Source organism: Aspergillus wentii (assembly GCF_001890725.1).
Source record: "Aspergillus wentii DTO 134E9 unplaced genomic scaffold ASPWEscaffold_6, whole genome shotgun sequence".
Classification (NCBI taxonomy): domain Eukaryota; kingdom Fungi; phylum Ascomycota; class Eurotiomycetes; order Eurotiales; family Aspergillaceae; genus Aspergillus; species Aspergillus wentii.
In genome coordinates this window covers 2,396,931-2,423,975 of record NW_024467837.1, presented here as the reverse complement: position 1 = coordinate 2,423,975, position 27,045 = coordinate 2,396,931, and the positions used below count along the sequence as shown (strand labels likewise).

General features: G+C 46.0%; 13 protein-coding genes across 13 annotated transcripts; 7 read left to right on the top strand and 6 right to left on the bottom strand.

The window, feature by feature from the left end:
- Window positions 1-746: 746 nt before the first annotated feature.
- On the top strand, window positions 747-1,368 carry ASPWEDRAFT_53463 (uncharacterized protein; the record flags this gene model as incomplete). The annotated part of the gene is made up of 2 exons (XM_040837886.1): window positions 747-1,184; window positions 1,231-1,368. 2 exons carry the CDS (start codon window positions 747-749, stop codon window positions 1,366-1,368), a joined length of 576 nt encoding a protein of 191 aa, XP_040687237.1.
- Window positions 1,369-1,401: 33 nt separating this feature from the next.
- ASPWEDRAFT_30624 (HET domain-containing protein) lies at window positions 1,402-4,572 on the bottom strand (the record flags this gene model as incomplete). The annotated part of the gene is made up of 2 exons (XM_040833439.1): window positions 1,402-4,464; window positions 4,510-4,572. The coding sequence occupies 2 exons, from the start codon at window positions 4,570-4,572 to the stop codon at window positions 1,402-1,404; spliced, it is 3,126 nt and encodes a 1,041-aa protein (XP_040687236.1).
- A 237-nt stretch (window positions 4,573-4,809) lies between these two features.
- Window positions 4,810-6,456, top strand: ASPWEDRAFT_43586 (uncharacterized protein). The gene has a single exon (XM_040836059.1). The coding sequence runs from the start codon at window positions 5,033-5,035 to the stop codon at window positions 6,413-6,415; it is 1,383 nt and encodes a 460-aa protein (XP_040687235.1). The 5' UTR covers window positions 4,810-5,032; the 3' UTR covers window positions 6,416-6,456.
- On the bottom strand, window positions 6,433-7,339 carry ASPWEDRAFT_624217 (uncharacterized protein). The gene has a single exon (XM_040838652.1). It carries the CDS (start codon window positions 7,205-7,207, stop codon window positions 6,449-6,451), a length of 759 nt encoding a protein of 252 aa, XP_040687234.1. The 5' UTR covers window positions 7,208-7,339; the 3' UTR covers window positions 6,433-6,448.
- On the bottom strand, window positions 7,194-8,239 carry ASPWEDRAFT_43585 (uncharacterized protein). The gene has a single exon (XM_040836058.1). It carries the CDS (start codon window positions 8,221-8,223, stop codon window positions 7,471-7,473), a length of 753 nt encoding a protein of 250 aa, XP_040687233.1. The 5' UTR covers window positions 8,224-8,239; the 3' UTR covers window positions 7,194-7,470.
- Window positions 8,240-8,348: 109 nt separating this feature from the next.
- ASPWEDRAFT_624225 (uncharacterized protein) lies at window positions 8,349-8,730 on the top strand. The gene has a single exon (XM_040838653.1). The coding sequence runs from the start codon at window positions 8,475-8,477 to the stop codon at window positions 8,664-8,666; it is 192 nt and encodes a 63-aa protein (XP_040687232.1). The 5' UTR covers window positions 8,349-8,474; the 3' UTR covers window positions 8,667-8,730.
- A 79-nt stretch (window positions 8,731-8,809) lies between these two features.
- Window positions 8,810-10,195, top strand: ASPWEDRAFT_115709 (uncharacterized protein; the record flags this gene model as incomplete). Its single annotated transcript, XM_040828603.1, has 2 exons — window positions 8,810-9,010; window positions 9,056-10,195. 2 exons carry the CDS (start codon window positions 8,810-8,812, stop codon window positions 10,193-10,195), a joined length of 1,341 nt encoding a protein of 446 aa, XP_040687231.1.
- A 1,940-nt stretch (window positions 10,196-12,135) lies between these two features.
- Window positions 12,136-12,669, top strand: ASPWEDRAFT_43582 (uncharacterized protein). The gene is made up of 3 exons (XM_040836057.1): window positions 12,136-12,235; window positions 12,301-12,386; window positions 12,451-12,669. The coding sequence occupies exons 1-3, from the start codon at window positions 12,199-12,201 to the stop codon at window positions 12,508-12,510; spliced, it is 183 nt and encodes a 60-aa protein (XP_040687230.1). The 5' UTR covers window positions 12,136-12,198; the 3' UTR covers window positions 12,511-12,669.
- An 827-nt stretch (window positions 12,670-13,496) lies between these two features.
- ASPWEDRAFT_115688 (uncharacterized protein) lies at window positions 13,497-14,286 on the top strand (the record flags this gene model as incomplete). The annotated part of the gene is made up of 3 exons (XM_040828602.1): window positions 13,497-13,700; window positions 13,748-13,965; window positions 14,013-14,286. 3 exons carry the CDS (start codon window positions 13,497-13,499, stop codon window positions 14,284-14,286), a joined length of 696 nt encoding a protein of 231 aa, XP_040687229.1.
- A 570-nt stretch (window positions 14,287-14,856) lies between these two features.
- Window positions 14,857-17,184, bottom strand: ASPWEDRAFT_61547 (uncharacterized protein). Its single transcript, XM_040838584.1, has 10 exons — window positions 16,725-17,184; window positions 16,657-16,670; window positions 16,537-16,609; window positions 16,156-16,487; window positions 15,964-16,107; window positions 15,702-15,916; window positions 15,455-15,652; window positions 15,376-15,403; window positions 15,213-15,328; window positions 14,857-15,165 (listed from the first exon to the last, which is right to left on the bottom strand). Exons 1-10 carry the CDS (start codon window positions 16,892-16,894, stop codon window positions 15,082-15,084), a joined length of 1,374 nt encoding a protein of 457 aa, XP_040687228.1. The 5' UTR covers window positions 16,895-17,184; the 3' UTR covers window positions 14,857-15,081.
- Window positions 17,185-18,886: 1,702 nt separating this feature from the next.
- Window positions 18,887-21,048, top strand: ASPWEDRAFT_116032 (ATP-binding protein; the record flags this gene model as incomplete). Its single annotated transcript, XM_040828628.1, has 7 exons — window positions 18,887-19,021; window positions 19,068-19,346; window positions 19,395-19,522; window positions 19,569-19,948; window positions 20,026-20,331; window positions 20,378-20,446; window positions 20,492-21,048. The coding sequence occupies 7 exons, from the start codon at window positions 18,887-18,889 to the stop codon at window positions 21,046-21,048; spliced, it is 1,854 nt and encodes a 617-aa protein (XP_040687227.1).
- Window positions 21,049-22,092: 1,044 nt separating this feature from the next.
- ASPWEDRAFT_43577 (uncharacterized protein) lies at window positions 22,093-23,106 on the bottom strand. Its single transcript, XM_040836056.1, has 3 exons — window positions 22,812-23,106; window positions 22,500-22,762; window positions 22,093-22,454 (listed from the first exon to the last, which is right to left on the bottom strand). Exons 1-3 carry the CDS (start codon window positions 23,098-23,100, stop codon window positions 22,128-22,130), a joined length of 879 nt encoding a protein of 292 aa, XP_040687226.1. The 5' UTR covers window positions 23,101-23,106; the 3' UTR covers window positions 22,093-22,127.
- Window positions 23,107-24,770: 1,664 nt separating this feature from the next.
- Window positions 24,771-26,551, bottom strand: ASPWEDRAFT_185901 (uncharacterized protein; the record flags this gene model as incomplete). The annotated part of the gene is made up of 3 exons (XM_040832107.1): window positions 24,771-25,816; window positions 25,910-26,293; window positions 26,356-26,551. 3 exons carry the CDS (start codon window positions 26,549-26,551, stop codon window positions 24,771-24,773), a joined length of 1,626 nt encoding a protein of 541 aa, XP_040687225.1.
- Window positions 26,552-27,045: the final 494 nt, after the last annotated feature.

Sequence of the window (27,045 nt, the reverse complement as noted above, 5' to 3'; positions counted from 1 at the left end):
ATCTAGCTGCGTTTCCAGCCATTCGATGCTTTTGATATTCCAATAATTTCTGAGGGAATCATCTGCGAAACCTCATATTTTCCGCTAGGCTTAGGTCAGATAAAGTTCGAGGGAGGACAAAGTCTTGGGTTTATACAGTCTTTTCTGATTTTTCTGGCTTTTCTGGCTTTTGATCTTTTTGATCCTTTTATTCCAGTCCTCGATGGTAGGCTCTCAGAATAACCTTATCAAGTTGAGACGCATTGTTGTGGTCTCTGCGTGGTGTGGTAGTAGAAGAGAATGGATTTTTATCAAATCAACAATGGAATACACGTGTATAAGCATCATGTTCATGTCATGGATGGCGGGATGATGACTACATGCAAGACATGACGTTGCAATGCCGCCTGATATTGTAAACCTGCCTAATAATAAGAGCGAACTAGTATTAAATCCATTCATCATTTAAAGGTAGGCCTGCGCTATGCAGCAGGGCTACGGACGAACGTATATACAGCCATTCCACATATCAGAACGAATAAGGATATCGGTCCAATTTAATCCATATGGTTGAAACACTGTCATTTATTATAGTACGGAGATAATATCCCATGTCCAGCCCTCAATGTGTTTGCTAATGCAGACTGTTGACGTGGCAACAGACGATAGGCAGCAGTATAGAACATCACTCATTTCCAGTTATTGAAGAGCATATAGTGTCAATATCGCCAATTACTAGAAAAATATCCTAATAATATACCATTATCATGTCCTCTACTCCTCCGCCTCCTCCCCCACCACTCATTATACGCACCACTCCTTTGATCCCCAAACCGGCAGTCCCCTCAGCAGGTCCTCCTGGGGCATTCCTGGTCGAGCTGTTGGTCTTCAACGGCTCACCGTTTGCAGACCATTGGGCGTACTGGATACGTTCGCATGCCAATCCCGATATTGGCGTTCAGATACACGCAGACGGGGACGTCAGAACTGGCTTCAGGTTTGAAATCAAACGAAGTCGAGATCTCCGCGATGATTCGCCGACGACGACAATCCCGCTGCAGTGGGTTAGTGGGAGATACTTTGATGAGGAGGCGATGTTGAATTATAGAGAGGCGATGATTGATAATGTTCCTGTTTGTGGTTTCGAGGCGAGTGCATACAAGGTCAAGGCGCCTGAGAAGTCTCTGAATGCGATTGATGAGACTGTAGGTTTCCTTTGTGGGATATAGAACAGCAGCTAACTGAATATAGGTTTCACCGGGAAGGATTGGCAAGAGAATCACTCAAAGAAACTGCCAGACGTGGATTGTGGAGGCTGCCGATCAGCTGGTTGAGGATGGTATATTCAGCAAGGAAGTTGCTTCTTATCTTCATGGCATCAAGCAGTGATTGTATACAAGATGAACATACTCTTCAAAACAACTACCCCAGCTTAATCTCCGCCCATGTTTTCTCTCTGAAGGCAGCCTGAAATACCTTGCCCAATCCTGCTCTCTCCCACAGTCCTCGTTCTACATTTCTTTCCAGCAGCAGCACATAGTATAGATCCCACTCCGACTCATCTCTCTCTTTGGGGATATAATATGTCCACACAGGACACTCATCATCAGTGAATCGCTTTGCTTCGGAAATGGCAATGAACGAAAATATATGAGCCTCTCGTCGATGAATCCACTTTTCATCCAGAACGATAGACCCGCACCAGTCGCCGTTCTTGTCCACAATATCACACTGACACAGCCCAGTATCTGACTGCTTTGTGCTGTCCATATCGGAATCGCGTATCACGATATGCAGCTCCGTCCGCCACGTCCAGAACTGAAGAATCGGCATGAATTTCTTCTGCGACCAGTTCTTTTTGCGCCCAGATGGCCGTTTCCAAATCACCCCAAAGGGATTATCAGGAAGGATGGCTTGGAATTTGTTTTCATCTTCTTGGGGAATGTCTCCCGTGAGAGTCCGACCGTATTTGTCTGTGTGCGTGCCCTTCGCATCTGATGCTGCGTCAACCGGCCTCTCCCTCGTGATGATCCGTGTATTGGGTCCTCGATGCAGTGTATATGCTTCCGAACTCGAGCTGTCGCTCGTCACCTGCTCGTCCTCTGTGCTATCCTTGCTGGGCTCCGGGGATGGCGATCTTCTTCGACGTGAGACAACCGCTGTGAGAACTTTTAGCATTGCACGAACTTCTGCGAGTTGGGATTCTGTAGACTGACTTCTTTCCGAGACTGGTGAAGGACTCTTTCGATCCCTAGAGCGTCTGCGCACAGATTGGCTCGAGTATGAATCTGGCTGGGGCGAGCTGTGGATGAGGCGTCTTGGACGGCGACGCGACGAACGCGGGGGACTCGGGGTCGCAATGCGTTCTCTGGGACGTACATGAACGACTTCCTCATAGTATGCCCAGTCTTCCTTGTCTTCCTTGTCCTTGGATCGATTGCGTCGTCGATGAACTGGATCATAGTCATTCGCCACCACGATGCGGTTGCTCTGTCGGGCAGTATAGCGTCTGTTATCCATTGCGACATCGATACTCGGCGGGCCTTGACGACATTGAACCGAATATCCTTTCCATCTTGCATCCACTTCGGCTTCTTCCTCAATTCTGAGATGGCGGAGAGAACGGGTGCCAGTCTTCTGGAACAGGATCTCCCAGAGAGGTTGCAAATGTCCTCTCTCATCGCGAATATGCCACTGAATCCAGGTGTGTTTCGTCAGCCATTCATGAACATTTTGCAGGCAATCATCCAGCATGCCAGACTGATATTCACTACGTGCCCCCATCCACCCTGACCAGGACCAGGTTGGGAACTCAAGTCCACCGAAAGATTCCTGATCGGCATGGCAGGTGCAGTTTCCCAGCTCATCTACCGTGCAGCTTCTCTTGTCATGGTCGGATTCTCGTCGGGCTTTTCTCTGCTTCAACTTTTCCAACGGCACCCAGAGGAGTGCAAGGTCAAAGTGCGACGCAGGCAGTCCAAACAGAAAAGGGGTGTCCATGTGTCGTTCCAACAGCCACGAGATGCCCTGGAAGGCAGCAAGAATGTCGCGCTGTTTAGTCAATAGCCGACCAGTATACATGCTGATGTACGACATGTAGAACCAGAGGGGGCGTTGCTTCAATTCCCCCAGTGTCCGAAGGGGAGAGTTGATTCTGTCTAGTGACCAACCTTTGTTGTTTCCATCCGTGTGAATATCCTGCGAGATATTCGTCGAGCGACACTGCCAGTATGCTCGCCCTTCAGCAAACACCAGACAGCGACGAGAGAGAATTCGTTCCTGGAACGTCCATGCGCGCTTATTCCATGCGGAATCGCTCACCACTGCTTCCAGAGGTCTCGTTATCATCAAGCGTACACCAGGACCACAGTCAGCAGTCATGGGCTGTGAGTCCTGGTCATCCTGGCTTGCTGTCTCGGATAATGAAGCCATTGCCTCTTTTGTACTTGCTGCTGGATACATGGCTCGCACGACTGGCGTCGCTGCGCGCAGGCCGACCGAGGAGTCATCTCCATCTGCGGCACAAATGGTGAAATGTGCATTGCCGTAGACAAGATGCATGGCGTCTGCGTTCAACTGCCATGAGCTGTGGCTGTCTTGGACGATGCACAGCGAGTCAATCCAGAGGTAACGGTATCCGAGTCGACTCACCAGCAGGATGGCGTCTTGGATCGTCCGTGGCAGTTTATCCCAGGCAGTCTCTATTCCTCCGTGGAGAATATGCGTCATGACATTCAGTCGGGTTGTCACATAAGGTGGTTCTTCTTGAGCCTTTCGACCCCAGACATAACTCAGTGCAATATACGGCTCTGGCGTCCCATCCTTGACGGGCAGCGATTTCAGCTGCATGTCGGCCACGTCGATGACGCCAAAGTACGTTTCGCCGATGAGCTTCTTGAACTCCCTGTGAGTACCATGATTGTCACAGCACACCTCTCCATGGTCTTTCAGGCAAAGATCAATCCAGCTCTTGATGAGCGCCTGCTTCTCTTTACGGTCGCCGAACCCACGACCCAGAAAATGCGTCTCTCTCTCCCATCTGGCAGACGCATCTGAATTCGGCCGTAGAGGATCTCTGGGTGCAACAAGAACCATATACACCTCTCGACGATGGCCTGTAGTCTCCTCCCAGCTGAGTCTGACCCGGCGAGTGCTATTGACAAAACGAGAGCCTGATTGCGCTTCCCGACCGTGGACTTCCCAGCCCAGAGAGCAGACAGTTGTGTCATTGACCTTGTCTTTTCCATATCGCTGGATAGCTCTGTAAATAAGCCCACAGAGTGAGCAGACATCCCGATTAGCATGCAGGGTTTTCAGATTAGCAAAGTTCTTCCAGCTTTGGCCTGATTTCAGCCGGAATTTGTCCTTTGCTTTTCTGGGCTCATAGCGTTGTGGATCGTGGGGAATGTTGGTGGTGGTATGTTTGTTGATGATGAATTTATCCACTGTTAGATCTAGTCCTTTGCATCGTGAACACAGGAGAGTCTGTCATTCTCAGCATAATGTCTTATTATCAGTGAGTTATCTCACCTTTGTCTCCGTATTATCCGACACCGCAGTCGTACTCATATCCTCACTTTCAGGGATCTCCATCGCGACGTCGATTCTACGGTCGGAAGTGGGGGAAATAGAGAGAAAAGAGGCATTCTGTCTTTCTCAAGTCTTCAGGCAGTTATTATTATCTCCTGCAAATCTCAGTTGGATGTTTTTAGCGCTGGTTATACGAGGTGGCTGGGTTTTACGACCCCGCCATATGCTAGTGCTGACAATATGTAGACAAACTTGGAAGATGAGAACTGGTTTTGGAATAACAATGGCATTATAGCAACTTTTCTATCTAAGTTATTGGCACCATATGATTCTAGCTGCGTGAAGACAATTTGGGTAATCTGCAGTGTTCCTTCCAACCTGAGTCCATATGTTCCGTGATATATATTTCATCATTTCCGAATAGATTGACTTCATCATGACACTCATCTGTCCCTATAAAGTATTTTCGTCTTGAATGACATTTTCAACTCTCAACACCTTTGATAAAAAATATAATCGCAAAATGCTGGCGGCACAGACTTCCTACACACTCGTTGCCTTTTGCGGCGACACTGACGACGTGGCCCTTGCTACAGACTTTATCCAGATATCAAAAAGATTCATCGAAGGTGGGCTGAAGCCAACGTGTCTTTCGTCAAGAAATATTGAAGAAACAACCAGCAGCACCAAGAAGTTACCATCAAATACAGAGAAACCGTTCTATCAAGTCACAAGGCCAGAAGATCTAAAGCAACAGATCCTAAACTGGACGACAAACATATCTCCTCATCTACACAGTGGTGACCGAGTCATCATCGTCCTCATTGGTAATGGCACCAGAAACAGGCCTGACTTTATCATCAACTCAGAACATGGTCGCGAGTTCTTGACCAGAACCGAAGTCACTGCCTCGCTGTCAACAATCCCGAAAGATGTAGGCCTGCTGATCATCAGCGAAGTGTGCTTTACAAAATCTTGGAGGGCCGATCGACCTGAAAGCACGCGGTATTTATCAGCTAGATATGTGGCTGCCTACGTTGAAGAGCTCATCACATATGAAGAAGGGCGAATCCTGGACCACAGTTGCTTGAGAGAAGAGGAAATGCAGCATATTGCATCGGATTATGGAACGTGCAAACTACCAGGCTCTTCTAGGGGCCTGTGTCGGAATATGACGCACTTTAGTCTCTCGCCAGATGTTGCGAATGCCATAGTCGAAATTGCATTTAATGAACATCGCTTTAAATACACACTCTTGCCTCTCACAGATCCATACACTCCTTGGAGCAGACGGCGACAGAATATACCATCAGACGTCAAAATCCCAATGGAAGCTCCTGATGGGTTGGATATGCAACGAGCTGTGATGGAGGCATTTTTAGATGACATGGGCAAGATGAAAGGATATGCCTGCCAGAAAGGGTTCGGCCTGGGAGTGCTATGCCAGGCTGCTCTTACCAACAGCAGCACTGCAGATAGACAAGTGGAACGAACAGTCAACACTATTGCATGGCAGGCGACGCAGGTCCTCCGTGTGTGGCATGCTATCAATCGTCTAGTGGATAAAGGCTTGATTGCACATGCTCTCGACCCGGAGAAGGCCCAAAATCACAATAGTCTTCGCTGTATTTACTCTGATGATATGATGGGTAAATGGTTTTATGGCAGCCCAGAAGTGTCGTCTTTAAGATTCCCTCCATCGGAGGAAGACTACTTCCCAGTGGACAATGATGAGGCTGTTCAATATCTTCCAGATGCTCTGACTTGCAACCATGATGTTTATCGATTCAAATTTAAAGGATGGAGGCTTGATGGCAGCATCAGGAGTACAGGAAAAGCGTCATGGAGCTGGCCGGCCCGGTGTCGACAGTGGGGCTTTAAATGGATTTTATGTGTGTATTACTAGTCTATTAGGATGTTTAATACAATTGCCTTACCGTTAGCCAATCCAGATCGTAGGCTCTTTGAGCTTCTCGCGGGCCTCCTTTTCCTTTTCTTTATCTCTTGGTTGCATCCATAGATCTACAAGTGATGGGCAATTGTCAACATCATCGCACCACCGCCCCTCATGCTCCTCCAGCACCAGGGCTTGCTCCTCCATGGTTCGCATATTCGCCAGACGTCGCATCATACCGTCAATTTCAGTCAAAGGATGCAAATGATCATAATTAAATACCGTCACCCCTCCACGACTAGGGAATCCAACTTTCCGAAAAATCTCAAAATCGTAATCGGACAGGAGCGCGCGTGCAGAAACAGGGCAAGTACCGGCCATGTGACGGTCAACCGTGGACTGGCTGGCCCATTTGCCTCCGAATATGCGGAGTCTATCGCAGAAATCATCTTCTTCTGCCTGTCTGCCTGAACGGCTGGATGGTGTGAAGCGATCGATGTTGAGATAATCCAGCTCCACGGGACTGAGATGTGTCATCCAGATTCCGCCGGTGGATGGATAGCAGGACACGACTTGGGTCTCCCCAGTGGGATTGTACCGATCAGTAGGAGAGGGACATGTTTGATGTTTCTGTTTGAATGCAGATGGCGGGTTGACGGGCTCTGTTTGGGGTGACTGTTGGTCGGGGTTGTCGGGGGTGATCTTGGAGACATCGGTGATGCTGGATGGTCGATGCCAGATGATTGCGAGGGGGAGTATAGAGAAGAGGAGAAGAACAAGAAGAATATGTCGTGTTTGGAACATTATATGCCATACATAACTCTCTGATCTGTCTAGAGTAGTAATGATGGTCTATGAATCTACTGCAAACTGCGTTGTTGCCAGATATCTCTGCGTGGCAGTGCATCCACCACTGTGGAGTAACACGTTGCTTTAATCCATGGTTCATACAACCCTGCCTTGATTATACAGCATATCTTGCTCATTCATATCCAGAACAGCATATTCCGAGTAGATATCCGAGAACCCTTCTCAACCCAGGATACAGTTTATACTGTAAATACCCTCTAGCCGAACCAGATAACCGGCTTCTGGTCTTTATCCTCCTCGAGAACCTCCTTTGCCCTATCCCGGGGCTCGTACAACAAATCCCTCAATGGGGGACAACTATGAATATATCTGCAATAATCGGCCCCCATCCTCTCCAACACCAGGCATTGCTCTTCCATTGTCAACACATTATCTAGTCCCTTATCGGAACCATCATATCCCCACCATTCACGGTACCGCTCCCCATGCAGCACCCACACACCCCCATACTCAGGGAGCCCAACTTCCCGGTGAATGTCCAGAGAATTCATCCTCATCGCGTATTGCAACTCATACGGATCGCAATAGCTGGATCTGTGCATGGCAATCATGGCGCTACTTGTCCATTTACCCCCGAATACACGGAGCTTGTTGCAAAATTGATCTTCCTCTGTCTGGTTATAGGAGCGGGTGGAGGGATGGAAACGGTCGATGTTGAGATATTTCAGGCCAATTGGCTTCAGATTTACACTCCATATGCCGCCGCTGGAGGGGTAGCAGAAGACATCGTTCTGACCGGGGGTATAGCGGGTGGTCGGAGGGGGGCAGCCGTTTGTTTCTTCGTATAGTGGCCTGCCAAGGTCTGATGGTGATGAGTGCCTCCGGGCTTTTGAGCGGACAGATGTGGTGATATCGGTCAAGATGGATGGTTGTTTCCAGAGTATAGAGAGGGGGAGTATGACGAGGAACAGGAAGAGGAGATGTCGTGGTTTGACGATTTTGCTGTTCATGGCTTGGCGTATTCGGAATGGAAATAATAATGAAATTATTCTACATATGCCCGAGTAACTACAGCCTCGTATATATAGACATTCTCTTGTTGACAGATATGTCAATTGATGTCGATACTATGACAGCCTTGTGTGGCAATGCAATCACTGCCGATCAACATATTGCTTTGATGGATGATTCATATGATTCATATTTAATGCAGTGTTAGACAGCCTGTATTCCCAACCCATATAAATCAAAGTACTGCAGGATGATGTGTCTATGTTATACTTGGAGTGGTAACTTTGGATTAATGGAATGGGATGGAATTGTGCCGAACAACCTTTCCTTTGGCAGTCAGCAGATTGAGTCAGAGCGAACAATGTGGATTTTTTACTTCCTGGTGATTCTGATCTATATATTACATTTATTAAGCCCAGTTAGTTCAATCGCCTGCCTGTAGTGTGGTATGGTGATGTATATTGCCATCTCATCCTCTGCTGGGTCTGGATATCCCCACTTTTCTAATCGGGTGCGCGAAAGAGAGTGGATATAAAGGCACGGAACTCCCACTCGATCACCCCGCAGTCATCAACACACTACACCATGGCGTCTAATTACTTTCCAACCGTTGCTCGCCCCTCCACAGAAGACTTGAAGCAATTCTATGTCGGCAAGGATATTGCAGATGTGCCCAAGCCGGCTGTCGTTCTTGATGTCGCAATTATCAAAAGACATTGCCAGGCGATGCTGGAGACCGTGAGGGCTTTGAATGTGGGGTTCAGAGTGCATGTCAAATCACACAAGGTGAGATTTTCGGACGCCTGCTATGTATAGAGCTGACCACAGTAGACGTCTCAAATAGCCCGACTGCAGGTCGGCGATGACGGAGATACCAATTTCATCGCATCAACAATCCCCGAGATTGAAACTTTAGTCCCTCTATTAAAGAGTCTGCAAGAAAATGGTCGCCAGATCAACGTTCTATACGGAATCCCCCTGGTGCCATCGCAGGTTCCCCGACTTGCTACCTTGGCCCGAGAACTAGGTGAAAAGAGTATCACCGTCATGATCGACCATCCAGACCAATTGAACTACCTGGAGAAATTCCATTCCATCGCTGGATTCCCCGCCTGTACTTTTGTCAAGGTCGATGCGGGATATCACCGCGCTGGTCTGCCACCTGCCATGCTAAACAAGAATGGGCTGCTGGAGAAGCTGGCAAAGACAGAAGAATCAGGACATGCCATTTTTCTGGGGGTGTACTCTCATAGTAGTCTTAGCTATGGAGGAAAGACACCAGAAGAAGCCATGTCGCATTTGGCAGGAGAAATCGAAAGTTGCAAAGAAGCCATCAAGTATCACTCGAATTTGTTTCCCAAAGACAGGAAGCTGGTTGTGAGCGTGGGAGCAACACCCCAGGTGGTCTCTTCGAAGAATCTTCTACAGGGCAATGCTACTTCCCAGCAAGATGCTTTGATGGAGCAGCTACATGATCCGTCAGTCAAGGTCGAACTTCATGCAGGCGTCTATCCTTTACTTGACATGCAGCAAGTGGGAACCAACGCGGTATCCAACCTTGGTAAGATAGAGGATGAAATTGCCATTTCCGTGGTTGCAGAGGTATGCAGTGTATACAACAACGGCGAACGATCGAAACCGGAGGCATTGGTAGCAGCTGGGACACTGGCATTGGGAAGAGAACCATGTCAGAGCTATCCAGGATGGGGAGTTGTCTCTTCGTGGCGACAGGAGTCCATATCGTCGCGTCTGATCGTTGGGCGCATCAGCCAGGAGCATGGGATTTTGACTTGGGATGGGGACAGCAGTGATGCACAGATTCCATTACGAATCGGACAGGCTGTGAGGATATATCCTAACCATGCTTGCGTTACTGGTGCATTGTATGACTGGTATCTCGTCGTTGATTCGAGTCAGGAATCAGAGGGATCGAAGATAGTTGATGTTTGGACAAGGGTTGGGGGCTGGTAGTTATGCTATGAAAATCTGAAGTCATCAGGTTATTTACTCTTACATACAGGCATGGTTGTAGCTATTGTTTGGGAGTGGCTTTGCGACCTCATCGTATGATAGAGATTGCCCGTTGAAAATTGCGTCAGAAAATATCAAAACCACGATTGCATGAGCCTCTAGCCACCAAGAGATTGAACGAAGCAATCCTTATTATGATGTAACATTCCTAGACAGAAACTTATACGTGATTTGATCACCGGAAGTTGAGCCTTGCCTAAGCCGGACAGATCGGAATGTCACACAGCAGTTGCTCCCATAATGCTACAGCCTTGTAGATAAGAAACAAACCTATTCAACCTGCATACTCTTTGGGTCACATAAAAATGAGTAAGGAGATAGTGGATGTGAGATGCAGGCAGTGTGGCAAATCGCAGGAAGCGAGGGCTGTATGTCGCACGGTACTGTGCGAATGATGTCTGTACACGGATGTAAACTAGCCCATAGGATCTCATAGAATGAAGTGGTGTGATAGAGTGTTACCCATGAACTATAACTATTATTTTGAGTATCAGGATAGTCTAGACCAACTAGATGACAGTTGCGTATAGGCTGCGTCACAGTCAATTCAGATTAAGAATGTGATTGGCGCCGAAAGGAGGGGTTCGCTTTGGCGGCATCATTTTTATAGCTAATTAGTGATTGTAAATTACATTTGATGCCACTGACCAGTTATAGAAATCGAACATATTTCCACCCGCGTGTGAATTTACCCAGATTTACATTGTAATACCTCAGTTTTTCCTTTCATAGCACACTGGGATTATTTAAGTTAGGGTTATGGGTAAGAAATTTTGGCATACCAGCTAGTGGAGTCAAAATTCTTTGATGTGAAATGGATCTAACGGTGATATTTTGTCACTTCAACTTGCAGAACAGTATACAATATCTGATAAACATATATTAAGCACAACTATAAGAAATCTCAGTGAGGATGGTGCTAAGGGTTTGATAAATGTAGACTTTTTGGTTTGTGTTAGTTTGCTTAATGGTTTTCGCTTAGTAGGGATGCCCTGACCACTTAAATATAAGTTGAGCAAGCCACTGATACTTATATGTATAACAGACAGCTCGAGACATCATGTCACATGAACTTAACCGCCATATAGAAAATTAGATGCAATGAAAACTTGCTTTCAAAATCTTGCCAGTCTTCCATTCGGCCTATAGAATATGTATGGTGCGCAGGAGTGTGTGCGACATCATAAAATTACTGGCTTCCCTCCTTTCCCCTCTCACACCAAATGGTTTTCTCGTTTTTAGATGTGCATATTCTGTTCAGGATATTAAGAACTCAATATATACTTCTAAAGTTAATTTTATATGACAAAGCTGCCATTTCTGAATACGGATGTGACAATTTTCTGATTGCCAAAGAATATAAGGTTGACGTATTTGGGCAATATCCATCATCATTCACAGTCATGACGTAACAAAGTACCTAAATAGCTGCCATCTATGTCGCATTCGGACTCATCAACTTAAACATAAATTATGCATGAAGCTTAGATAGATATTGGGAACTGTCGCGAATAGGGTGTTTCACAAGACGATGCCTACACCTAAGCATACCATATTGTTCCAAACTTATTACTGAAATACACGAGTCCATAGCTAGTTAGGAGTTGGTGTCTAATTTCTTTGCCATGCATATAGCTAAAAACTTCGACCTTTTGATGATCCGTAGGAAATATGGGCCATACTATAGTACATATAACCACGAATAGGATGGTTCACCCTAGCTATAGAAAGATCTAGACCGCGGTTGTTAGCATGAAAGCGCAAAGAGAATGGCCATCTTTAAGTGTAGAAGCATCTAGGTCACTCCTATAGTACCATAGAAACATATAAAGAATAGATTAGTTCTTGGGTATAAATAAACCTGTATTATCCCTGTGGCATCGCCATTGAATCAATCATATTGTATAATACAATCGCCACATATCACAAGCAGCATTGAAAAGATGTTCAGACTACTTATATTTGTCATCCTTGTGTATGGTGAGCCAACTAGTGCCGACCTATATAATACTACTATATCACAAATTTAACTGTTGCTCTCATAGCAATTTTTATATGCGCTGCTTATCCATACCCACAAGGATGTTCGGATAATGTTTGCAATCCTCCACCTCCAACTCAGCCAACTGCTGTAAGTTTATGTTTTAGCATTTCACTTCAAGATGTAGGGCTTGACTAACGCCTACTTTTTAAAGCTGACTAGGATTAGGGAGCTGCTTACAAGGATAGCTAATCTCCTTCGGAGTCTCGCGTAATAGCTGTAAATTATACAGCTAATCTAGTCTATTGTCTTTCTTGTTTGTATTAGTGTAGTAAGGAGCGCGAGATCCTTCCGTTATTCTTCATAATTAATTTATCCTCCTCCATGGGAGTTAATTATAGTAGGCAAAATGATTATAGTAGGCGAAATGATGGTAATGTTCAAATCCTATATATCGACTATATAGTTAGTTTTTAGCGTAAATAGGTAGAGCCGGTTCTATAGACTTCATATAATTTTCCCTGATTTTATATTAAGTCCGGGGTGAGTCTTATAAATCCAATCTTTAGGAGAATACTTATTCATCTGTGAGTGTATAGATACGTTGATACCCTTATGCCCGAGCCGGTCAAGGATTGGGAAATGTACATCAAAGAATTTGAAGCAATTCCTGCTGGTAGAATAGGCCAGGTTGAGGAGATTGTCGATGTGATTGTGTTTCTAGTGTCGCCCAAGATTAGCTATATGTACGGTGCCGATTTAGTGGTGGATGGAGGGTATTGTCTTTGAATTTCATTTATCTATTAAAAGCGATACTAATATATATATCAAGAGAAATGCACCAAAATACTATGCTCATTAATGAAGACATCTTGTTCATCGGACAAGTCACGGCCGACACCAATTGAGGATCCTGCACCGAACAATCCGATCATTCCCAAAATCAAGTCTACTTTTATTAGACTGGCCATTTACACTGAAGCCCACTTCCTGTGAGTATAGAGATTTTCTCGAACTAATTGAAGCTGAAACACATCCACGTGCCGGACGCCGACAAGATAAATCCACATGTCAGGACACCTTGACAATTCCCCGATGCCCAATTTTGAGTATTTCTATCGGATCGTATGGACGGTTGACTAGTATGCATCAGTATATCCATTCATTAAGCACTCTAGCCTCAGGAAATATAAATACTGCTATGGCCTCGGCAATGTAGACTTGACTACACCAAGTCAGTTGCTCTCTTCCGATCCCAACATGTTATTCCACTCTCTTCTCGCACTTCTCTTTGTCCCTCTCGTTGCAGCAAATCCTGTGCCTAGCAATGAGACGTCAATCATTCCTCGCAATGATACCTCCATTCGAAAACGCCAGTTCATATCTGCTAATGATCTGGACATTGGTGGCTGCAAAGACGTCATGTTCATCTTTGCCCGTGGCTCGACAGAGATAGGCAACATGGTATATTAACCCAGCTCTCTATACTATGTCCATAACTGACTTTACAGGGCTCCGTCGTCGGACCAGAAGTTTGCGTCGCCCTGAAAGGTAATTTGGGAGCAGACAAAGTCGGCTGTCAAGGAGTGGGAGGCGCATACACAGCTGGTCTAGTAGAGAATGCTCTACCCCAAAGCACTGCTCCTCAGGCTATTTGGGCAGCGACAAGCTATTTCAAAAAGGCCGCTAGCAAGTGTCCCAATATGAAGATTGTGGCGGGTGGATATAGGTAAGATATCCAGATCGTGTTATAGATGCAATACTAATGACTACCAGTCAAGGATCGGCCGTCATCGATAACTCAGTGCAATCGCTCTCGTCTGATATCAAATCCAAAGTTGTCGGAGTCGTTCTCTTTGGATTTACTCGCAACTTCCAGGACCATGGGCAGATTCCAAACTATCCCAAGGACCAGGTGAAGGTATACTGTGCTCTCGGAGATTTGGTCTGTGACAACACCTTAATCATTACTCCGTCCCATCTTACCTATGGAATCAATGCTGGTGATGCGGCGAGTTTCCTGGCCTCCAAGGTGAAGAGTAGCAGCTGAGTCATTGCGAAGGTTTGATTATGTTCCAGTATTTCATGTCGACATTTGATATTCCGTGCCATTGTCTCCCATACATTGTGTTTTCTGAAAATAAAATTACTTCAAGACAACCAAGAATACCAAGACTACCAAGAGCACAGTAGAATGAGAACAGCACTAAGCGTCTTGCGAGGTTCTCAAAACCCCAAAAATGGACCTCTTGGCGTCAATCCGCCGACTTCGGGAGAATATCGGCCAAGACAACATTTCCGGCTAAACCTCGGGCAAGACGTCAAAAAACGGCAAAGTTCTGTCTCGGAGGATTTCTAAATTCGTCTATTTGAGTCTGCTTTTATGATCTTCCAAGAGCCAAGCTTTGCACTATACCGTAGCCAAGGCTTGATTGATGAGGATCAATACTTTGACAGTGGAATTCCCTCGGCCATGATCGTCTCACATGTCAGGTAATGAGCGATCCGATCACAACACGATAGGTTTGCAAATCACGGGTGCCTGGATATACCGGACATGACATTGGTATGGTTCTTGGGTGAATCGTTGGGGCATTAGGTTGTTTGAAGATCTTAGCCTGATACGAAACTCATGAATTATATGCAGCTAACTATTTCAAGACTGATGAAGTAAAACCAACGCTATCTATCTATTATAAAACTCCCCTTGATATCGACATGGAATTATATACAATAAACAGATCTATTAACAATCACATCGTCATCACAATATACTCTGAAAATCATACATGTGCCATGCTCAACATAACTCGCTTATACAGATAAGTTGAAAAACACAGAGTCGTTAAGCGTTATTTGCGCACGAGAACGATGCGCTGCTTGGGTTGTCGTGGAGGGTCTTTCCGGATGCGTAGAGGCCAACGCCGCACTGTACTCGTTAGATAGATTTATGAAAGAAAGGAGAGTTCAACTTACAATGGTGGCAGTCATACAGATGATAGCAACGTTTATGATGGTCAACACGCCTTGCTTGAAGGAAGTGAAGTAGTTGTTCTTGTTTAGGTGGAGCCACAGAATAGGACCGATGCCGTCTATCACAGTTAGCATACAATCATAAGATAGAAGATGGCAGTCTTACAGGTAAACCAGCTAGAGAATAAAGCAGCCTTGAAGGGTCCAGTTAGTATTTTCGATCTCAACTCGGGAAAATAACATACGATCAAACTCAGCAGATTCTGGAAAACGGGAATAGCTTCCGCAATAACCCAGGCGATAATCCAGAGCAACGCCCCAATGCCAACCCACGAACCAACAGCCACAAAGTCGCGTTTGTGCATACGATCGCTGTTTCGGAAGATGCGCACATAAACATATTTAGCAGCGACATGGCCATTGACCACACCGGCAATGAGAATCTGGGGAGGTTAGAATATCGATTATGCAAGTGACAGAGGGTGAACACACAGTTGGAAGGGCAATACCGTATGCCACTTTGCGGACGATGGGAGAAGCAGAGCCGAGGGCTGGAGACGCGACATCGGCGCCTGCGTAGTAGTAGAGGACGACAGTAGCCGCAATGTAAAGACAGATTTCGATTCCTTGAAGCATGAAGAGCGATTTGGGGAATTCCTTGACGTCCTTTAGTTCGGAAGCGAAACCGAAAAAACACGCATGGGCCGCTGGATATTGTTAGAGATGCCATATATACTTTGAGACTGAGACATACCAAAAGCAAAGACAATGTTGCAAACAGCATTAAAAGCATCGGCCAGGGTGGTGTCGACTGTCGCTTGGATATTTGTGCCACCTTTGTTGTCGACGCCAATACCAATCATGGCCACGATCACAGCAATCAGAATACTGAAAAAGGCTGCTCATCGTCAATAGGATACACCAGAGGTCCAGCATCGATACTTACACCCAACCGAAAGCCAGGACATCTCGCCGGATGTCCGAGGCAAGCAACAGATGAACGAGACAACCATCCCAATCACCCCAAAGACAATCGAGCAAGTTCCATGGTCAGTGATGGTGTTCATGGCCACGCTGAATGTCAGGAGGTGACTGGCCATGATGAAGATGAGAATCAAGAGTTGACCATTTCCGAGCAGTTCCTGACCAAATCGTCCTGCAATGATGCCACCCGCGTCACCCATACTGTGCGCCTGGGGATATCTCCATTTAAACTGTCCAATGCTGTATCCGGTGTAGGTGGCGATGATTCCGAGTCCGACGATGATGATCATACCGCTGCACACGGTCAGTATTTGTCGGCAATGCTCGTTTAAGAAGAACGTACGGCACAAATCCCAGCGCAGCCACGACAGCTGGAAGCGATAGAATACCGAGCGAGACCGTTTCGGCGACCATGACTGTGATTATTAGAGCTGTTATTGCGATGTCAAGGAGGGGTTCGTACGCATGCTGCATTGCCTATTGTCGAGTGTGTTAGTCAATTGTCAACCTATACGTTGAGAGAGCACTCACCACCAGCTCAAGACTTTATATTTCACCTCTGCGAACTCCTCATTTCCAAACGCATCTACTTCCTCCCCTGTCTGTTCATGCTTCTCCAAATCCGCATCATGAGAGTCGAATGTAGGCACAATCTCCCTATCGGGGTCGTGGGCTTCGATGGTGTTCACGAACTGGGTCATGTCGATACTGCAGTGAGATTAAGAGTTGAAGTGATCCAGATGACCTCTCACCAGAAGAATGAGACAATGGACAGCTGGAGTGCGTCACTGAATGAGGTCAGAGGAAGAGTGATAATATCAAAATTGACAAAAGAAAGTGTGAAGACTCCACGGTGGATCAGACCATGTCATGCCAACCAGCCAAACCCCCCTTTAGACCAGGGCATCCAGGCTACTTCAAGCAAGAAAATATCTGATCTTGTTTCAAATCCCGAAACTAACCGAGAATTCTCCCTCGATGGGGAACTGGATTTTCGTGTTGTTGAGATGAGTGGGCCTGCGCCCTAGCTGTCTCCAATTTACATCCAGCGCCAGGCACAGACCTGACAGAAGACAGTGCCTGGGTATTCTTATTCAATCTTATTCATGAAATACCTCCATCGAGCAAATAATATGGAAAATATGAACACTAGATATAATCAGAATATTCATTCATGCAGACATCTTTCATGCAGCATGGTGGGTTGGAAATTGGAGATGTGGTTAACCTTGATTTGGACCCATTTTTCGTGCCAACCAGAATTTTCGTTACGATTCTTAAATCGATCGACACCGCAGATCCAACTTGGGAATAAGCGTTTATAGCCTATTTGGTTGGAGTTATTTTATGTTCCTGGAACCATGTGTTCGATAATATTCTAATAGCCTTTCATCACCATAATTCTATTGGTTCCTGTCATGGATCTCTTCAAGATATTTGTTCTTGAGACTATCGCGAGTCATCATAATACCCTTGCCACTATGACCGTGGCAGATGAATCAATTCCCGGTAGAAAAAAATCATCAAATAATCTCCTTGTCTTTTTCATCTAGCAGGAGAGAAAATTTTTATTTTGCTTAACCTCGAAATTCACTGCTTTTTAAAAATATTATTCGCTTCATTGTTTAGCGGATGCTCTCCTTATATATAATGGAAATGGATCTGCAAATGTCCGCAGCAACTGACATACGTGAAATGATTTTTTGGTTAAATGGAAAATATTCAATTTTTACTTGATAATTCTATGCAATTATCTAAAATACTGTATAATAGCAGTCCCCAACGTCTGAAGGCTGGTTGATTATGTGCGTCGATGTATGCCTGAGGAAGCCACGTTTGCTTCGGGGTGTAGGGACGGATACAGATCATATTGTATGCAAGTCTCAATATCATCAGAGCTATTTATTATCATCTGGTAACATCTACATCTGGAATCTCGAAACTGGTAATCCTGAGCAGACAATAGAAAATATAGTTCATTCATGATGAATTTTGGCAGAAACTTGGCTTTTTCTCCCCGACGCTACATGGATTGCACTAGGAGAAGGAACAAAGTCACAGAACAGTACTGTTAGGATATGGAACGTGACTCATAAACAAATTAAGCTAAAGGTTCATGGTAATTGGGAGATGGCGGAAACTGCAGATGGAAGCTAGAATTACGCACTTGTTTACTTTGTTGAAGAAGAACGCGGTGGGTGACTTATGGTGGTGAGAGGCTTTTGGCGCTGGCAGTGGAATTCAGACCAGCCAAGGCTATTTCAAAGGGCAGAATGTTGGGTCTGGGATGTGAGGATGGTCGCATCATGATCATTTGCTTTGGGTGTTCTGAGATGTAAGTATCATGATGTTTTCATGATTACTATTCGATGATAAGGTAGCATGCAGAGCGTAAATTAATCTGAGTCAGAGCAGACCAAGCTGTTTGTTGGCAGCCTCGTCCAGGCATCAAGTGTATATGACCCACTCTTGCTGCCTATCAAGTGAGTCACTGTGCAACATTCTTTGTTCGAGGGTCCTGTCCATGTAATGTGTACGTACTGTTGAATTCGATGTAAACCCCGCATTTCGCCCTTATCTGCCTACAGCCTCATTCTGCTGGAAGATGTATTTAAACACTTTCAAATCACCACAACTCCATCTATTTCAAACCATCCCGTTCCATAAAAGAACCATCCTAATAAACCGCCAAAATGCTTCGCGAAGTCTACTCTGATGACTCTGATGACTCCAATTCCGTCGTCTCCGATTCTGACAATGAAACCGAAAGAGAGTTTTATGAAGTTGGAGTGGAAGACATGAAGCAGTCTCTGGGTAGAATTGATGGTGTTCGTATCTCTTATCACGTCAAAATGCATCCTCTAATATCATTAGATCTACAATCCCAAAACCCGCAAACACCAATACGACGCCTATGATCCTGCACGAGGACCAACCGACGAGAAAAAGGCGTCTGTCCCCAAGGAAAATGGGCAATGGGTGTTGCTCTTGAAGCGGGAGTTTGATGAAAAGCTGAGACTCAAAGAGACTAAGCTTCGTATTAACAGTCCGTTGGTTGCGAAGGCTGTCAAAAAGGTCGCCAAGGGGACTCGAGCTGCTCTTGAGAGAGAGATTGCGGAGTTGTCCTGGCCGAATGATGAAATTCTGCGATACGTGAGTTGCATTTATCTGGCGTGAAATGTGTATGCTGATGATAAGTAGAGGAATGAAATCAAAGAGGCGGCAAAGGAAAAGGGAGAGCTTTCTGTTCAACATGTGGATGTGTTAATGAAGCTGGTGGAGGAACAATATGCCAGTCGCATCAAGGACATGGAGACGATGTTTCCAAAGTATGTGCCTGTCGTTCCATTCATTTGAACAAGACTAACTTACTAGACGCACCTCTACATTCGAAATCCTGCGAGAGGCATTCTGGGCTGGCGATATAGTGATCGACCAGCAGTCAGCAGTTCCCAGGGCCTATCGCGTCGTTGACGTTTCCTATAAAGTGACCATGTGTAATCGGTATCTATCCATAAAAACCAAATTCATCAACTTCAATGGCAAGAAACTCGGCACCGTGAACAGGGAGCTCACTATTGATGACTTTGAGGGCGTCAAGTATCTTCGTGATCTTCCTGTGTGTCATTTGAAGGATCACCCCAACAAGGAGGCCATCACTGAAGCTCTGATCGAACGTGGTCAGAAGTTCCTGTCGTTGAGGGGGCAGAATTATAAATTCCACAGTGGCGTCGCACAGGCGTTGAAGTCATTTGGTTGTTCCAACAAAGCTCATGTAAGTCGTTAGATTTATTTCAGATATAAATATTGACGATACAGGTGCACTCTCGAGTCATGGTGGATGCCGAAACATTCAACAAAAACGAAGCCAACAGCAGCATCTCGGTGTCTTCCATCGACGAAGAACTCGTCAATGGTGAGCCAACAGAGGAACACCTGCTGCTATGCACGCATCAAGTCCCCATTTTTTCTTTTGAGGATAAGTCGTTCTACTGGGCCGATGTCAACAACATTGCTGAAATCAACTTCAACGATGCTGCGTTTGACCATTTGATTCTTCCTTCTAGTCAGAAAGGACTTGTGCGTGCTTTGGTTGAGTCTTATACCAGGGATGAAAGCTTCGATGATTACATTGCTGGTATGCGTCCTATCCATCATGGTGTGACTTTACTAACATTTTCCAGGCAAAGGAAAGGGTCTTATCCTGCTTCTTCACGGACCTCCTGGTGTGGGCAAAACAATGACAGCAGAAGGTATATACACCACGGCATGGCAAGGTCTATGCTAACAATATGAAGCTGTTGCCGATCTATCCAGACGGCCCCTCTACGCCATTACATCTGGCGAACTCGGTGCTTCCCCATCAGACATGGAGACACACCTCCAGAAAGCCCTCGATCTGGCCTCTAGTTACCACGCCGTCCTCCTCCTCGACGAAGCAGACGTCTTCCTCGAGCAACGCTCAACCCACGATCTCGAGCGCAACGCCCTCGTCTCCACCTTCCTCCGCCAGCTCGAGTACTACCAAGGCATCATGTTTCTGACAACCAACCGCGTCAAGGCCTTTGACAAGGCATTCTACTCGCGTATCCACGTTACACTGCATTTCCGGGAGCTCAGCAATGGAACTCGTGAAGAGGTGTGGCGGAACCTGGGTGTCGCGAATAATATTGAACTTGACTGCGTTGCACTTTCAAAGTCGCCGCTTAATGGTCGCCAGATCAAGAATGCGTTTGGCTGTGCGAAGATTTTGGCGAGAGATCAGGGCGAGGAGATGGCGATGAAGCATATGCAGATTGTGTTGGATATGATGAATGCGCCTGGGTTGGATGAGGTTGTGGATGGCTTTGAGTAACCTGATTGTTATGACACTTTATTTATCTCGGAGTGTCGTGAATGATGATTTATGAAGTTATTCTTTATAGAAGAAAACTGCTTGCTGGAATACTTGGTCAAAACCTCCTCTCGTGCATCCTCAGACAGCGACCACAATGCATCCGAATATTGTATCGTCAGCGGCTCACCCTTCAACCCCGCGCCGTCAACGTGGACAATCCAATGCGACGATCGTAACTCTCCACCGACCGAGTCAATCTCTCCCCTCCCTCTGCAGATAAATCAAGAATGAAGTTCGGAACGAGAAATCCAGCAATCCCACGGACAGCTCGTTCCAACTCAAGACTGTCGCCCATGGGAGTTCGCAGATCTTGTACGATATCGCCTTGGTAGACATAATACTAGATGAGTATGAGGGCTGCTTGTTGTCAGTTCACGCTTTCCATTTTTATAAAAAAAAAATTGTGTACCAAATTTCGAAGTGCCGGAGATGTTTGATGTAGTTTTCCATCCGATGCCCCATCCGCATATTTGCCCATGATTCTTTTTCCAGTCGCTGTTCAATGGAGATTCCGACCGGCCGTCGAGATTCTCAGATCCTCCTGGAAGAGTCCTCAATGTTATTTCGTCAGTCATGGCGACAAAAGCTTGACGAACTCCTTTTTTATGGATGAAGATAATTTTAAGAGGACATGAAATGAATCCTTCACGAGGCTGTATTTTATTTTTGGCCCTCTGTCAGTCTGCCAGAGTAGCCCATGGATCTTGCCGATGACGCCTAACTTTTGATTGGGTGGATTGACACGAAACTTCACTGTTGGCTGTAACTGACTGTGGGAATAGGTAATTGACCAATAATATTATCTCCCTTGATCAAATAAAATTGATTTATAATCCCTTATTAATGCCCAATTAGAATGAGCGATAAGCAAGGTAGCATTCCAGGCCTGGAGATAAGATGGTCAAACGTGGGGGATATTGCCTTTCAAACACCTGAAATGTGGGGAAGATGAGCGCTTTATTGAGTTTGGGAAGAAAAAGAGCATACGTGAATGACTATATATCCATTGACCATGAGCTATCCACAAAAACTCTTTCTCAGTGGTATAAAATGCGAAGATGAAGAGCGCCCACATGAAAACCATTTTCTGTCGCGTGGCCCAAGCCCGGAAAGGTCATGGACAGCAGTTTCAACACTTGATCATCACCAGTCCCCATCTGTTTGCGTTTTGCTTCCAGAAGTGACTGAAGTTCACCTCCTTTGAAGGAAATGCCACTGCTTGACTGGACATTCCCTGGGATGCTGGGAAACCGATAGAACAAGCCATCTTTCAGGATATTCTTATCAATTCGCAGATCAACATTTCTGTCGAAGCCATAATACCTGGCATGGCTCATGTAGCTATCAAATGTATTTTGTTCCAGCTTTTCTATCAGCACAATGAAAAACAAGATGGAGGTAAAACATACCGAGTGGAATCTGACATGCAAATCCTGCTTGCCAGTGCTGAGATCTTCATCCCCACATCCTTTGAATACATATTCCACCCCCTTTTGAATATTGGTTCTGAACACCAGTTCCTGGATTACAGTCATCTCTCGATTCCCTCTGTACACACGCTGTTCCACGTAAAGCCGTGGGTTCGGACACTCCTCATCCTGGCTAGCCACGAACACAGTCAACTTGACATGTCCTCTCCGTGATGCATTAGGATGGATGATGTCCATTTCATCTTTCCCCATTAGTCAATTAAGCGATTAAATAGAACTGTGAATGCATACCCCGATAAAAGACCTTTCTAAATCTCTGCCCTGGAATCTCATGGAGATCCGGGCTATCATCGCTACTCATCGAGAATATCGTCAACGGCCGAGGACCATCATAACTCTCGACCGCATATTCGATGGGTCCTTTGAAAATTGAAAAACAAGAGTTGTCATACTTGAGTGGTGTACGCGGACTCGACTTTGGCGCCTTTCCAACACGAGATGCAGTCTTACTGCTGTGGAGGACTTCTTCCCCGGCCTCATTGATATCTACTGCGCTCGCTGGCTCTGGCTTGATTTTCATGGTGGGTTGGCCTTGGTTTCTGGTATATTGAGCACTCGTATGGCACGTCTGGTAGTTCATGTCTATTTAATATGAAAACCTTCTGATCTTTAAATAGTAACAGAGTACCCCTGGACCGACGAAACTGGCGCGTATGTACCATTTATGTTAGTGAGTCTTTTATGGTGTCATGGAAGCCTATAATGGCTGGATTTGCAGGGTATATCACCCATAAAGACAATGGGCGGCAGCTCATGCAAACGAGATCATGACAGGAATAGTAACATGCTTAAACTGCTGAACAGAAAACGCTGTAATTGAAGCCCACCCTGTAACTAACTAAGGCAATACGCTCTTATTAGCATGATCGGCATCTCACATGGGGATGATTGGATGAAACAATATGAACGCGAGGCTGTGCCAGGAGGAGTGACTGTGCCGCATTTATCTCTGCGTTTCCCCTCTCCGCGCTCATAGCTAGTCCGTTGAATTTGATCTTTATATAGGCCCATCAACTGCAATATTTTGCGAAATCCTATTCGACATAAAGAGCGAGCGTTCTAAATATAGTCTGATTGCAACACGATGAAAACAATGTCGGATTTTAGAAATAAAATGTCAGCTCGCAAGATAAGATTCTTACTGCATGCTATTAAGGTATAACGCGTAGCCTCAGGATCTAAGCAGGAAGCATAGGAAATAGTGAAACAGAGAAAAGGCTTGATGTGGCATCGTCGACCTAGCCATGAATTGTATCTTCTGACATCGCAGCGATGTGCAACACACCTGGCTCATCCGCCACCACTTGAATATAGCTTGCGCGAACCGGTCGGACTCGGCACAGAAGATTGGGATATATCATCAGTCGTCTCCCCATCACTGGCCAGCTCCGCCACCACTCGACCGATAGCATGTGGGCTGTTTTTGATGGTTGCCGGAACTTATGGCTCCGTCGTCAATATCGTCGTTTTGAGCGAGGCGACGCTGGGTTCTTCTGCGTGGTTGTTTGCTGACAATACAAACTCATGAGCTCTCTTGTTTGTATATAACCCTCTATCATCTTGGATCTAGTACATATGTATATATTGGACTCCTGTTGCCTTACGTATATTGGCCGATGGCGAGACGATTGCGTTGGACTCAGATGTATCCTCACCTTAAGAATATGTACCTCTGGGCTGGCTTGCCATATAACCTTTCTAATTATTTCCATTATTGACTCAGTCTGCACCCATTAAATACCTCAATAGTCCTATTCGATAACAAAATTTGCCCATTGAGGGCATGCCTTGACCCACAAGCTCAGATATGTGACCGCAAGCCCAACACGCCTGCTGACACCGTTCCGCGTCTCGACCACCATAATATTGACCATAACTTGATACTTTGGATTGACTGGACCTCCATTTTCCTGGAAATAATTGGAAAGAGACTTTCCTTCCGCTTAATTCCAGCACGGCGAGTCACAAGGCTCCAGACCCCAAAGGCGTGACAAGGCACCAGGACAGCTCTTATCGACCCATTCCAGGGAAATAGCCAGTGCATCTAGGTAAGCATTTCCATCCACCCGATGAAGTAACCGGTTGATTCAACGGACAGCCGTGCCACGGTTATGCCATCCTCTGTACGAAGCGGAATGTAGCCGGGGCTACCAGCTGACCTTTGGAGATACTCAAACGGGTAAGCTACATTCACGCGAAGAGACTGCGTGTATGGCATGATGGTATAGCCGCGAGGCGGACCGTAGCTGGTGGGAATCTATTGTCAAGGTGATGGGCAGTTATAGTTCCCGGTGCAATTCCATCTGCATCATCAGAAAGGCGGCCGAGTGATGGCCATTTGGAAAATATTATATCTTCATAAGCCTGCCATGAAGAGCCAGGCCTAAGCTCATCAGGAAGAGCTCCATGAAGACAGCCCTTCCTCCACGCCATTGCTATAACAAGTGGCGCGATTCGCTTTTCATTATCGATCCATGGACGCCCATGGCTCTCGCCCCATAGACCATTCTTCCCCTTGCTCCATAGAGAATGGTTGGATTGGTTTTGAAGCAGGTCCAATGATGACTTGTCAGCCACACTGAATGCGAACGTAGCTAGTGGTTTTGTAAACCCGTGATCTTCATCGAAGCCCCGAATATCGTGCCGCATAGAACCCTTGATAAAGCACCATGACCAGGATGGAAACACCTCATCATTCGTTGATTGTCTGATCGGATATTCTCTGTCTTCCGCTGTCCAAAGAAGCGCTCGGCTCAGATCCTTAAGTGGCAATCCAAACCTATGGCGATTGCCGTATTGTGAATTGAGAATTCCCGTGAAGGCGCAGAGAATGTCTCCGTCAAATGTCAGATCACGAGAGGTAAAGGAACTCACAAGCTCATCGTACGACCATGACTGGAACATGCCACCATCGAACCCTTCTAGAGACGGCCGCAATACGGCATCTTCGATTTCAGGATCTGACTCGCAGTGGTGACACTCGTAGCAGGCAGCCTCTTCAGAAAATGATAGTAATCTAGATGAAAACCGTGCCTCCTGGAAGGTCCATCCGCGAGTAGCCCATTTTGAGACACTAACAAGGTCCGGGTATATCATATGTTGCTGAACAAGGTCTATGCCTTGTGTTTGCTTTGTCACTGGTTGAGATCGTTTGGCCTTTGACACCCCAGGAAGACCATGGGGGGCGTCATTGCCGGCCAGAGCGACAAGGATCACCCAAGATCCCCCGTAGATATCTCCCATAACATTAAATTAATCGTATTTCATGACAGGATCATCTTGCACGATGCACAGTCTGTCCACCCATAGATATGATATGCCCAGTTTACTGCATGCAAGAATTGCATCCCGAACTGTTTCCGGTGGCGAGTATTTTTGAATCAAGGATCCTACCAGCTTCAACTCAGCCATATTGTCGATTGTTAATTGCAGATCATCTCCTGGAGGACTTCCCCAGACGTAGCTTTGAGCAGCATACTGGCAGTTAGTGGGAGCATCCATGATGCACCAATTATCTGTATCAATCACGAGAAGCCCTTGAGGTGCTGTCGACTGATGCTTTGATATCTTCCCATGCTCGTCATCACATTTCTTCAACCATGTAGAGACAGTCACCCAGTTGATCTCCTGTCCAGGCCATTTGTCCAGCTCCAAGTCGTCAACCTCGGAGACGTCTCGGAATCCTAGAAAGTTATGACAGGTATAAGGGTCCTCTAGCGCGATGGTGAGTAAACTAAAGGGGAAAGGTTGACCTAAAGAGAGCATCAATCCATACCAGTTCCCACAAATCCTCTAAAGCCACAGGAGCAGTCACTATCCCCATAATCTCCAGCCAAGTCAGTTTGAAATATCACTTCCGTGGTCGGTCCAATCTCAGAGTCAAGAGCCACCATCTTCGCAATGGGGGCACAAAAGCTACAACGTCGAGCACGTTCTTGCAGCTCCTCAAGGGTTCCAAGATTGAGTTTCATTTTACACATGTTTTCCCGCATACATCCCAGAAGATGTCCTAGTTTCATGTGCTTACAGAAGTCGCATATCAGTGCTTCGGATTGGACAAGGCATTCGTCACAGTTTTAGTGGAAAAGCTCTCTTCGGTATTCTTTAGGATCCTTGCGTCCGGCATAGAAAGTCAGGTACTTGCATAGAGAGCAGGGGCTACTGTCGTCCATTTTAGAAGCTGCTTATGGCCTTGAGGTTGTGTGTTGATAGAATGCCCCTCATTAACCAGGCGTTGTTGACGTGTCAGCAGGCCGTGCCTGGTATCGATGGCCATTTCTATTGGCAGACAGATGCATTTCTACTGTTTAACGAGGATACAGTTCTAGCCAATGAGGACATTCCCTTGGCTTTCTTCATCCCATCCGGTTGCCACGCATTTCTATTATCCTGATTTGTTATATTTCTCTCCTTTAATAATCGGTATGACAGTTAATTAGATTTATACATAGATATAGTAGAGGAC